At 41.3% G+C, this 12564-nt stretch overlaps 1 protein-coding gene and 1 long non-coding RNA gene across 3 annotated transcripts in view; one reads left to right on the top strand and one right to left on the bottom strand.

Annotated features, from left to right (window-relative positions):
* Positions 1-12564, top strand: part of COL4A1 (collagen type IV alpha 1 chain) — a 222201-nt gene that overhangs the window by 131629 nt on the left and 78008 nt on the right. The window contains exons 10-17 of the mRNA XM_056555746.1: positions 679-759; positions 844-906; positions 2579-2614; positions 2699-2740; positions 8014-8094; positions 9385-9429; positions 10707-10766; positions 11031-11075. Of these exons, the coding sequence (XP_056411721.1) occupies positions 679-759; positions 844-906; positions 2579-2614; positions 2699-2740; positions 8014-8094; positions 9385-9429; positions 10707-10766; positions 11031-11075 (453 nt within the window). The remainder of the gene's footprint in view (positions 1-678; positions 760-843; positions 907-2578; positions 2615-2698; positions 2741-8013; positions 8095-9384; positions 9430-10706; positions 10767-11030; positions 11076-12564) is intronic.
* LOC130355522 (uncharacterized) overlaps positions 1-12564 on the bottom strand; it is a 98815-nt gene that overhangs the window by 67394 nt on the left and 18857 nt on the right. For both annotated transcript variants that reach the window (XR_008888561.1, XR_008888562.1), the window contains exons 3-4: positions 11015-11037; positions 10509-10560 (exon numbers count right to left, since the gene is read on the bottom strand). This is a non-coding gene — a long non-coding RNA (uncharacterized LOC130355522). The remainder of the gene's footprint in view (positions 1-10508; positions 10561-11014; positions 11038-12564) is intronic.

Here is a 12564-nt window from a genome sequence, read left to right as displayed (position 1 = left end):
ACAAATCTGTTTATCTTTCTGGGGCCAGTTGATATATATAAAAAGGTTTTTTCCTGGATAACCCCTTTAAACAGATTTGTAAATTACTTCTATGTAAAAATCTTAACCCTTCCAGTACTTATAAGCTGTTGTATGCTCCAAAATTCTGTCTGACCACGGTGCACTTTGCTGACACCTCTGTCTGTCTCAAGAACTGTCAAGAGTAGGAGCAAATCCCTTATAGCAAACCTATCCTGCTCTTGACAGTTCATGAGACAGACAGAGGTGTCAGCAGAGAGCACTGGTGTCAGACAGAAAATACATTTCTGTCTGGAGCATACAGCAGCTGATAAGTACTGGAAGGATTGAGATTTTAAAATAGAAGGAATTTACAAATCTGTTTAACCAGTTGATTAAAAAAAAATGTCACTGGAGTACCCCTTTAAGCTGCAATCTGAAGATAGAAAAGAGCACAGGAGAAATGAAATTACTTGTTAGGGCTCAGGAACATATATGCACTTGAAGCCTGTATGTCATATGGCTTAAATGTGGAAATACTTTATTATAGTATGATTAAGTCAAATCCATACAGTATTTTGTTATTATTTTCTCTCCTGTTTATTTCCTGATTTTGCGTTAATCAAACTTTCACTTTAGTACGTTACTTACTATTTATTCTAATATGTGTATTTTTTCCAGGGAGATCCCGGAGATGTTGTCGGTATGCAGGGATTAATGATAAAAGGAGAGAAAGGTTTACCTGGAATCAATGGATTACCGGTAAGTTAAATGTATATAATGATAGATGTTATAGGTTATAATTTTTCATTTACACAATAATTCATATATATTTTATTTCTACAGGGTACACCGGGATTGCCTGGTTTAGAAGGACCATTGGGACCTCCCGGTCCACCAGGGCGTCCTGTAAGTATCTCTTTGACAAATTGTAAGAAAAATAGAAATTTTTCCCACAATGTAATGACATTGTACAGAAATTGGATTTCAAAGAGTTTGTAGTTTTGAGATCATACAGTTGGTCTGGTAAACATGTTTCAATTATTGTAAAATATCATGAGTTTCTTTTTATTAACTCAGTTACTATGTATGCATTACATTTTATGGGCTTTATTTATAGTTAAAAACATTTTTTTTACAAGCAAACTAGAATTTTTACATTTTGGTTGCTTTTTAGAATGTATTTTAAGCTGTTTTTTGGAACTGTAGAAGAACTAAATCACCAAAATCAGCTATTTTAGTTAGGAACATATGTTAAACCACTCCAAAGTACCTGGGAAAATACTATAGCAGTAGAACTATGAAGTAAAAAAAAACTGGCTGTTTTTGGGATGTAAAATCGTGTTTTTTTTTTTTTGTTATTTCGGTAATAATATTGATTACGATAAAGTCTAAAAACATCTTAATCAGTTCTATATGTGCTGTATTCAATGTTTAAAGCGCAACTGTCATGAGTTTTAACCCCCATAAACCAGCCCCAGCTGGACAAAGTTGAGGTTTATGGGGGTTAAAACTCAGGACAGTTGCGCTTTAAGTATTGTTAAACTGAGTTCTTTATCTAACTTAATCCATTTACTAAAAAAGATAACCTCTTGGCCAATCTCTGTTTGTGGCACCCAGCGTTCCCCATCCTTAGGATAGGGGATATGTTTTTGTATCCTAGAGTACTCCTTGAAGTAGGTAACCCTTTTAACCCTTGGGAGTTGCATAAGCAGAGACCACTATTGTTATGGTTCATTATTGACCTTACCACAAGAACCATTATCAATAGTGTTGAGCGGCATAGGCGATATTCGAATTCGCGATATTTCGCGAATATATGGACGAATATTCATCATATATTTGCTAAATTCGCATATTCGTAATATTCCCGTTTAATTTTCGCATATGCGAAAATTAGCGTATGTGAAAATTAGCATATACAAAAATTTGCATAAGCGAAAATTCGCATATGCGAAAATTCGCACGCCAGTCTCACACAGTAGTATTAGAGCCTTCTTACACCACACAAGCTGGAAGCAGAGAGGGGTGATCACTGTGATGTGTACTGTGAAAAAAATATATATATATATTCGTAATTACGAATATATAGTGCTATATTTGCGAATATTCATGAATATGCGATATTCGCGAATAAAATTTGCATTGCGAATATTCGCGAGCAACACTAATTATCAATGGTCATATTTTCTTTAATCTTGTCAGTTATGTTTTTGTATACATTTATATTTTATTTTCCCTTTTTTTAATTGAGTTAACTTGGCTACATAGTTTAAATGCCTTGTAAACCCTTTTTTGACCCATGGCTACATATGTAAGTAAACTTATATGTAGAATAATACATCTAAAACTTTGCCATTATTTATGTATGGTGGATTTTGGTTTATTTAGCATATTTGCTATAACCCAATAAGCAAAACAACAGATGTCTTTTATTTTGTTCCCATCAGTCGATTAAAATATATCCAAGTACTACCAGAAAGTATAAGTATTATATTTTCTCACCCTACTTTAAAACACATCTGCATGGTTGTATAGTTATAAATGTATAGTAACATTATTTATTTTGGTTTTGTTTCAGGGATCACCTGGCCCCCCTGGGCCACCAGGGTCAAAGGTAGGCCTAGGTTATCACTTTAAAATATCAGTTAATATTAGCATAAACAGTTCTGTAAGCATTCTCTCTTTTGTACCCCAATAGGGTTCAATGGGGCTAAGCTTTCATGGACCACAGGGTGAAAAGGTGAGTATTTTCTTTATTATAAGTAGTCTCCCATCCTTTTATACCCATCTTTATTCCACAATGTTATCCACCCTTCCATGTACTTATTTATACATCATATATGTACATACACAAATATTAGCTGGCTTTGTGTGCCACCTTATTAAAATAAAGACACACAAAATCCAAGGACCAAATAAATTATGAATCTGTGATAAGTAATTCTTTTTTTTACCTCAGACACCAGAATATATGAAAAGCAAGGGAAGACAATAATCCAGTTATTGACCTGTTAATGACATTAAAACATAAATGTACGTCCTGCTGTCCTGGTACTTAACGCACCAGGACATACACTTACGTCCTGTACATGACGAAAGCACTGGAGAGGTGCTTGCATCATTCACGGCAGCCAGTGACCCACTGGTAATGGGGGACATAAGTGACAGCGCTGGTGTCCGCCATTAACCCTTCAGATGCCGTGATCAATACAGATCACGGCATCTGTGGCCATTCGGCACTTGGAATGGATGATTGAATCGTCCGCTGCACTGCCTCGGGGATCCGATCATCTAATAGGGCGGACAGAGGTCCCCTCACCTGCCTTCTTCCCTCCTCCTGGTTTCTTCCAGTAGACCAGGGAAGATCGCCTATAATACTGATTAGCATAGCACTGAGCAGTATAAGCAATCTAATGATTGGCTTAAATAGTCTCCCATAGGGACATGAAAAGTGTAAAAAAAATAGTAAAAACAAGGTTAAAAAAAGTGTAAAAGTCCCTTCCCCAATAAAAATTGAAATGGCCCCCTTTTCCTTTTTAAGCCCCCCCCCCAAAAAAAATAAAAATAAATAAATAAACATTTGCTATTGGTGCGTGCATAAATGTCTGAACTATCAAAATATAATGTTAATGATCCCGTACGGTGAACAGCATAAACGTTAAAAATTTAAGTCCAAAATTGCAGTTTTTTTTGTCACATCACATTCCCCCAAAAAATTATTAAAAGCGATTACAAAGTCACATATACGCAAAAGATAAAAACTAGAGATCATGGCGCAAAAATTAGCCCTCATACAGCCCCATATACGGAAAAATTAGAAAGTTGCTAGGGAGTCAAAAAAGGGCAACTTTAAACATACTTTAAAGTTTTTCCGTTTTTCTTAACCCCTTAAGGACGCAGCTCATTTTCACCTTAAGGATGCAGCCCTTTTTTGCACATCTGACCACTGTCACTTTATATATTAATAACTCTGGGATGCTTTTACCTTTCATTCTGATTCCGAGATAGTTTTTTCGTGACATATTCTACTTTAACATAGTGGTAAATTTTTGTCGTTACTTGCATCCTTTCTTGGTAAAAAATACCAAAAAATAAATTACCCCATTTTAAAAACTGTACCCCTCAAAGTATTCAAAATTCAGAAAGTTTGTTAACCCTTTAGGCGTTTCACAGGAATAGCAGCAAAGTGAAGGAGAAAATTCAAAATCTTCATTTTTTAGAGCCATTTTTTTTTTTTTTTTACAAGGGGTAAAAAAAGAGAAATACCCCCAAAATTTGTAACCCCATTTCTCTCGAGTAAGGAAATAACTCATATGTGGATGTAAAGTGCTCTGTGGGTGCACTAGAGGGCTCAGAAGGGAAGGCGCGACAACGGGATTTTGGAGAGTTAATTTTGCTGAAATGGCTTTTTGGGGGCATGTCGCATTTAGGAAGCCCTATGGGGCCAGAACAGCAAATAAAAAAAACATGGCACACTATTTTGGAAACTACACCCCTCAAGGAATGTAACAAGGGGTACAGTGAACCTTAACACCCCACAGATGTTTGACGACATTTCGTTAAAGTCGGATGTGTAAATGAAAAGAAAATTTCACTGAAATGCTGGTTTTCCCCCAAATTTTAAATTTCTAGGGGTAATAGGAGAAATTGCCCCCCAAAATTTGTAACCCAATTTCTTATGAGTATGGAAATACCCCATGTGTGGACGTCAAGTGCTTTGCTGGCGCATTACAATGCTCAAAAGAGTAGAAGCGCCACTGAGCTTTTGGAGAGAGAATTTGTTTGGAATGGAAGTCGGGGGCCATGTGCATTTACAAAGCCCCCATGGTGCCAGAACAGTGGACCACCCCACATGTGACCATTTTGGAAACTAAACCCCTCACAAAGGGGTGCAGTGAGCATTTGGCGTTTGACAGATCTTTGGAACAGTGGGCTGTGCAAATGAAAAATTACATTTTTCATTTTCACGGACCACTGTTCCAAAAATCTGTCAAACACCTGTGGGGTGTAAATGCTCACTGTACCCCCTTATTAAATTACGTGAGTGGTGTAGTTTCCAAAATGGGGTCACATGTGGGGGGTTCCATTGTTCTGGCAACATGGGGGCTTTGTGAATACACGTGGCCTTCAATTCCGGACAAATTTTCTCTCCAAAAGCCCAATGCCACTCTTTCTCTTCTGAGCATTGTAGTGCACCGGCAAAGTACTTTACATCCACATGTGGGGTATTTCCATACTCAGAAGAAATGGGGCTACAAATTATGGGGGGCTTTTTTTCCTATTTTCCCTTGAGAAAATAAAAAATTTAGGGTAACACCGGCATTCTAGTGAAAATATATTTTTTTCATTTTCCCATCCATCTTTAACAAAAATTTGGGTGTTAAGGCTCACTATACCCCTTGTTACGTTCCGTAGGGGTGTAGTTTCCAAAATGGGGTCACATGTGGGAATTTATTTTTTTGCGTATATGTCAGAACCACTGTAAAATCAGCCACCCCTGTGCAAATCACCAATTTAGGCTTTAAATGTACATAGTGCACTCTCAATCCTGAGCCTTGTTGTGCGCACGCAGTGCATTTTACGTTCACATATGGGGTATTTCCGTACTCAGGACAAATTGTGTTACAAATTTTGTGGGTCTTTTTTTCCTTTTACCTCTTGTGAAAATGAAAAGTATGGGGCAACACAAACATGTTAGTGTAAAAATTTACATTTTTTTTACACTAACATGCTGGTGTGGACCCCAACTTTTCCTTTTTATATGGGGTAAAAGGAGAAAAAGCCCCCCAAACTTTGTAAAGCAATTTCTCCCGAGTACGGAGATACCCCATATGTGGCCCTAAACTGTTTCCTTGAAATACGACAGGGCCCTGAAGTGAGAGAGCACCATGCGCATTTGAGGCCTAAATTAGGGATTTGCATAGGGGTGGACTCGGATGCCAGCGTTACAATTGACTCCGCTATCAAAAATATTCTACACCAGTGATCCGCAAGCAGGGTGCCTCCAGCTGTTGCTATATCCCAGCATGCCTGGACAGTCAATGGCTGTCCGGAAATGCAGGGAGTTTTTGCTTTGCAACAGCTGCAGGCTCCGTTTTGGAAACAATGCTGTACGATACGTTTTTCATTTTTATTGGGGGGGAAGGGGGAGCAGTGTAAGGGGGTGTATATGTATTGTTTTATTTTGTGTTAGTGTAGTGTAGTGTTTTTAGGGTACATTCACACGGGCGGGGGTTTACGGTGAGTTTCCCGCTAGGAGTCTGAGCTGCGGCGGAAAATTTGCCACAGCTCAAACTTGAAGCAGAAAACTCATTATAGACCCGCCCGTGCGAATGTACCCTGTACATTCACATGGGGGGGGGGGGCAAACCTCCAGCTGTTGCAAAACTACAACTCCCAGCATGCACTGACAGACCTTTCATGCTGGGAGTTGTACTTTTGCAACAGCTGGAGGAATACTGGTTGGAAAACCTTGAGTTAGGTTCTGTTACCTAGCTCAGTATTTTCCAACCAGTGTGCCTCCAGCTGTTGCAAAACTACAACTCCCAGCATGTACTGATCGCCGAAGGGCATGCTGGGAGTTGTAGCTATGCAACAGCTGGAGGCACGCAACTACAACTCCCAGCATGCCGAGACAGCCTTTTGCTGTTCATGCATGCTGAGAGTTGTAGTTTTGCAAGAGTGATCTCCAAACTGTGGCCCTCCAGATGTTGCTAAACTACAAATCCCAGCATGCCCAGACAGCAAACTGCTGTGTGGGCATGCTGGGAGTTGTAGTTTTGCAAGATCTAGAGGGCCACAGTTTAGAGACCACTGCACAGTGATCTCCAATTTGTACCCCTCTAAATCATGCCAAACTACAAATCCCAGCATGCCCAAACAGCAAACAGCTCTCTGGGCATGCTGCGAGTTGTAGTTTTGCAACATCTGGAGTGCTACAGGTTAGAGACCACTGCATAGTGGTCTCCAAACTGTCGCCCTGCAGATGTTGCTAGGCAACTACTCACATCCTTCAACAGGATCGCCGCACGCTGCGCAAGCTAGAGGATCGCTGCCAGCGATCATCGTCGCCTGGTAAGTGGCCTCCACTGCCGCCGCTCACATCACGATTCCCCCCGCTCTGCCCGGACTACTGCGGGTGGGTAGAGCAGGGAAACCGAACTTAAACCCCCTACCGCCCCGATCTGCTATTGGTTGGTCGCTTCTAAGCAACCAATAGGAGGGATAGAAGGGGTGGCACCCCTGCCACCTCACTCCTATCCCTTCAGGGGTATCAAGGGTGTCTTGGACCGGCGATTTCTGGCGATCGCCGACATGAGAGGGTCTCAGGACCCCCTCAGCGATGTGCCAGGATTGCAATAGTCTGTTCAATTTCCCCACACATATAATACATAGTTTTTTTTCGCTGTACATTTTATGGTAAAATTAGTGATGTCAATGCAAAGTACAACTGGTTGCACAAAAAACAAGCCCTCATGTAGGTCTGTGGATGGGGATATAAAAGAGAAGACAGAGAGGAAAAAACAAAAATGCAAAAAAAAAAAAAAAAAAAAAAAAAACGGGCTGTCTCCTTAGGGCCAAAATGGGCTGTGTCCTTAAGATGTTAATAATTTCATTAATTAAACCTATTAACACTGTCCAGAAAAACAAAATTTTCATTTTTGAAAACAGATAATATTAAATAATAATAATGACAAACACAGCATAGATGAGGAAACTGATGAGTCAAAAACCATAGAGTGCCACTTTAAAAAACCCTGATCCCATTGGCTTTAATGAAAGATTGGGAACTGCGCAAGAACAAAAATTTAATGAAATGAATGGGAGTTTCAGTTATGGCTCCCTCTCATTACAGAACTGACCCCTGCCACTTCTGCTCTGAAAAAAATCATAGTCCATTGCTGTGTGCGGATTCTGCCTGTGTGAACATACCTATAGGTTGACTATGTTCATATTTAACTCATGTCATGCTGAATTTGTGGGCACCTAGTTTATTTATCTTTGTTTTTACAGGGTGAACCAGGACCACCAGGACCTCCAGGTCCACAAGGCCCAGCACCTTTTGAAAAAGGTTCAGTGTGGTATAGAGAAAAGGTAAGATAGATTATTATATAATAACTGCATACTTATTTCATACCTGCAAGCTGTTGGTACTTTAAGAAAACAACTTATTTTGAAAACTGTTAAGTCTGATTTGAGGGGAAATGTTTAATTACTTTGTGCTCTCATGCATGGTTATACAGTCAGGATGTTGAGAGGTGTTATAATGAATCCATTTTTCCAAAAGGACAATCTGAATTGCAAGACTGTAGGTTTTACTCTATTTAACATTTACACACTAGTAAATAGCCCCATTCCACCAAATTAGAAGATTCTCCACAGATTGATGTTGATGCTTTTTAAGTGGGTTTCCTCCCCCGTTGTTTTCAATGGGATTCTGCTGAGTGGAAATTTAAACTCAAGACTCCAGAACATGTTTAATCTTTCTGCACAATGCACTCGGAAATGCATTCCTGTCAATAGAGACGATCTAGGGGCCAATTGATATATCGGAGGCTGATGCTGCTTATAGAATATACACATCTCTGGCCAGACATTCTGTAGTATGAATGGACCATTAGGGTATGTTCACATGCACTATATATGTTGCTCATTTTCTGCTGGTAAGTCATTGACAATATCTGCAGAACAAAATCTGCAAAAACAAAAAACTCCAGCATATATTTTACACGTAAATGCACCCTTGTGCATGAAGATATATTAATAAGCTTATTTTACTACCTTTCTGTGGTCTTTCATGCTTTCCTTCTATCTGCTCTTTAACAGACTTCATGTTTGCGTGTACACTCTAGCCAGGAATTCAGCTAACCAATAGACTTGGCTGAAATCCCAGCTAAAGTCTGACAAGAAAGGAAGTTGGGGTAATGGAGACAATAGCAGATAGTTTGCATCAGATTTAGAAAGGAAGCATGAAATACTACTGAAACGTAGAGAAATACATTTATTTACCAATAAATGCTTATTCATTAGTCAGATGAAAATAGGTTTTATTGGTGGACAACCTCTTTAATGCTTGAAGTGCTGTGTAAGTGTGCCATAACTTTACCACTGTTCACATGTGGTACCCAGAGACTGTTCATAGCTGAGAATTCAAAGCAATAACTGTTTTTGTACTTAATAAAATACTATCAGAAAAATTGAAAGATGTATTAGGATACCATATAATAAGAATGATTTACTATAATTTTTTCTGTAATCATTACTGTGGCTGTCATTATAAAATATTACTACAATGCAGCACTGGTTGAAAATGAATAAAGGGTGCAACTTACATTATGCTATTATTTATAATAACAATTTGTATGTTCTTTACACTCACCATAGGGAGAAAAGGGGATGCAAGGTGATAAAGGTGATCTGGGTAATAAGGTAAGTGTTTCTTTAACCCTTTAAGGATGCACCCTTTTTTAACCTTAAAGGGGTACTCCGCCCCTAGACATCTTATCCCCTATCCAAAGGCTAGGGGATAAGATGTCAGATCGCCGGGGTCCCATTGCTGGGGACACCGGGGATCGCTGCTGCAGCACACCGCTATCATTACTGCGTAGAGCGAGATCGCTCTGCGCGTAATGACGGGCAATACAGGGGCCGGAGCATCGTTACGTCATGGCTCCGCCCCTTGTGACGTCACAGTCCGCCCCCGTCAATACAAGTCTATGGGAGGGGACGTGGTGGTCGTCACGCCCCCTGCCATAGACTTGCATTAAGGGGACAGGCCGTGATGTCATGAGGGGCGGAGCCATGATGTCACGCTGCCCCGGCCCCTGTATCGCGCTTCATTACGCACAGAGCAAACTCGCTCTGTGCAGTAATGATGGCGGGGTGCCGCAGCGGCGATCCCCGGGGTCCCCAGCAGCGGGACCGCGGCGATCTAACATCTTATCCCCTATCCTTTGGATAGGGGATAAGATGCCAGGGGCGGAGTACCCCTTTAAGGAAGCAACCAATTTTTAGTTTTGCCTCCTTGCACTTTAACATACAAAGCACTTTTTTATGTAAAATGGGAAATGTTATTTAAGGGAGGGTCTTTTATACTTTTTTAAAAAAGTTTTTATGATATATTTAACACACAAGTTCCAATAGGGGACTTTTATATTCAATCTTTTGATTGCATGTACTGGTAAGTACTTAAGGAGCCTATACAAGATGACCAACAATCCTGCAGCATGGACGTTTAGAGACCTCTTGCTGGCATTTTAACCCATCAGACCCCTGTGATTGCGCTGCGGGGCTCTGGGGTGCCCCAAAATCTGTGATTTTCTGTATAGATGCATTAATTGGCATTGATCGCGCCAACATGTGCCCATGACTGTGTGTGCATGGCTGCTGATAGCCTTAGAGAAGCATGACCAGGGGAGCAGCAGACAACAGCAAGTGGATTATGGGGCTGAGCCGTGAGAGACTAAGATTGAAAAGCTGTGAACTGCTGTAGATGACCAGCCCTGTACCTGAGAGGATGTGCTGTGTGGATCGAAGAACTGCAGAGATGTCATGTGATTCCTACCGAAAGAAACTCTGATCAGAATGAACAGTGCAGAGAGACAGCTATGGACCAAAAGAACTTCTGCAGCAGGAGTAAAATGAATTTATCTATCTTGTTAGATGGATTAAAAAAATGTATACTTTAGTCATATTTCTATTTTTAGGGTGAAGCTGGATTAAATATTAAAGGGGAAAAAGGCGAACCTGGAAAACCAGGGCCCAGAGTAAGTGCCTTATATTATATTATCACTTTGGAAGTATCATTAAAGAAGTATGTTAATAGAAGCAGCCCATGCAGCTGCTGTGGGGCCTGTAGATCAACAGAGCCTTCCTATCAGGTCTCAATCTTCTCTTCCTTTTTTAATTCTAATCTGACCAAGTTCCTCCTTGTAATAGGCACCACTTGGCAAGCATACAACTTCTTACAAGTCAGAAGAATATACATCATACATGCTCTCATTTTATATGTTACCTTTTCTTCAATTTAGGGAAAACCTGGGAAAGATGGGGAAAAAGGACAAAGGGGATATGATGTAAGTATTTTTCTTATTAAAGGAATAAGGTGACTCTAGATATTTTAATATTGTAGATTTCTAAGTGCATGATATCTTATTGTTATATTTATCCAAATAAAACATACGAACATTTCAGTGGTGGTCTTTAAAAGATTTATAGTTTACTGTATGACATGTTATGCAAAACATTATTGGTTAAATTTCCTTATCTGTAGAGAATTTATTTCTTTTACTTAGCTTAAGTGCCAACTTAACTCATGCTGCATCACTGTTATAGTGATTCTATAAACCACCTCCAGATAATAATCAAATAAGAGTTATTTTTGTAAAATTACAAGTTACCGTATATACTCGAGTATATCGGCCATCGGCTGTCCGGGTTTGCTGGGAGTTGTAGTTTTGAAACCTCCGGAGGTCCGCAGGTTGAAGACCACTGTGGCCTTCGACATCATCCAGCCCCCTCTCACCCCCCTTTAGTTCTGTACAGTACTCACCTCCGCTCGGCGCTGGTCCGGTGCTGCAGGACTGTCCGGTGAGGGGGTGGTCCGGTGGGATAGTGGTTCTGGGCTGCTATCTTCACCGGGGAGGCCTCTTCTAAGCGCTTCGGGCCCGGCCTCAGAATAGTCACGTTGCCTTGACAACGACGCAGAGGTACGTTCATTGCCAACGTACTTCTGCGTCATTGTCAAGGCAACGCCTCTATTCCGGGCCGGAAGCGCGGAGAAGAGGCGCCCCCGGTGAAGATAGCAGCCCGGAACCACTATCCCACCGGACCACCTCCTCTCCGGACAGCCCTGCAGGAACGGACCAATGCCGAGCGGAGGTGAGTACTGTACAGAACTAAAGGGGGGTGAGAGGGGGCTGGATGATGTCGAAGGCCGCAGTGGTCTTCAACCTGCGGACCTCCGGAGGTTTCATAACTACAACTCCCAGCAAGCCCGGACAGCCGATGGCTGCCCGGGCTTGCTGGGAGTTGTAGTTTTGAAACCTCTGGAGGTCCGCAGGTTGAAGACCACTGAGGGCGGATGATGAGAAGAGGATGATGAAGGGGGGGGGGGTGGGATGATAAAGGGGGGGGGTGTGGGATGATGAAGGGGGGGTGTGGGATGATGAAGGGGGGTGTGTGGGATGATGACAAGGGGATGATGAAGGGGGGGGATGATGACAAGGGGATGATGAAGGGGGTGGGGATGATGACAAGGGGATGATGAAGGGGGGTGGGGATGATGACAAGGGGATGATGAAGGGGGGTGGGGATGATGACAAGGGGATGATGAAGGGGGGATGTGTAGGATAATGACAAGGGGATGATGAAGGGGGGATGTGTGGGATGATGACAAGGGGATGATGAAGGGGGATGTGTGGGATGATGACAAGGGGATGATGACAGGTGATGATGATGAGGGTCTGGATGATGACAGGCGGTGATGATGATGAGGATGTTAATGACAGGTCTGGATGATGACAGGGGGGGATGATGTATTTCCCACCCTAGGCTTATACTCGA

This window comes from Hyla sarda, chromosome 2 (assembly GCF_029499605.1).
Source record: "Hyla sarda isolate aHylSar1 chromosome 2, aHylSar1.hap1, whole genome shotgun sequence".
Taxonomy (NCBI): domain Eukaryota; kingdom Metazoa; phylum Chordata; class Amphibia; order Anura; family Hylidae; genus Hyla; species Hyla sarda.
The sequence above is the reverse complement of the archived record's forward strand: the minus strand, read 5'-3'. Positions and strand labels throughout refer to the sequence as shown.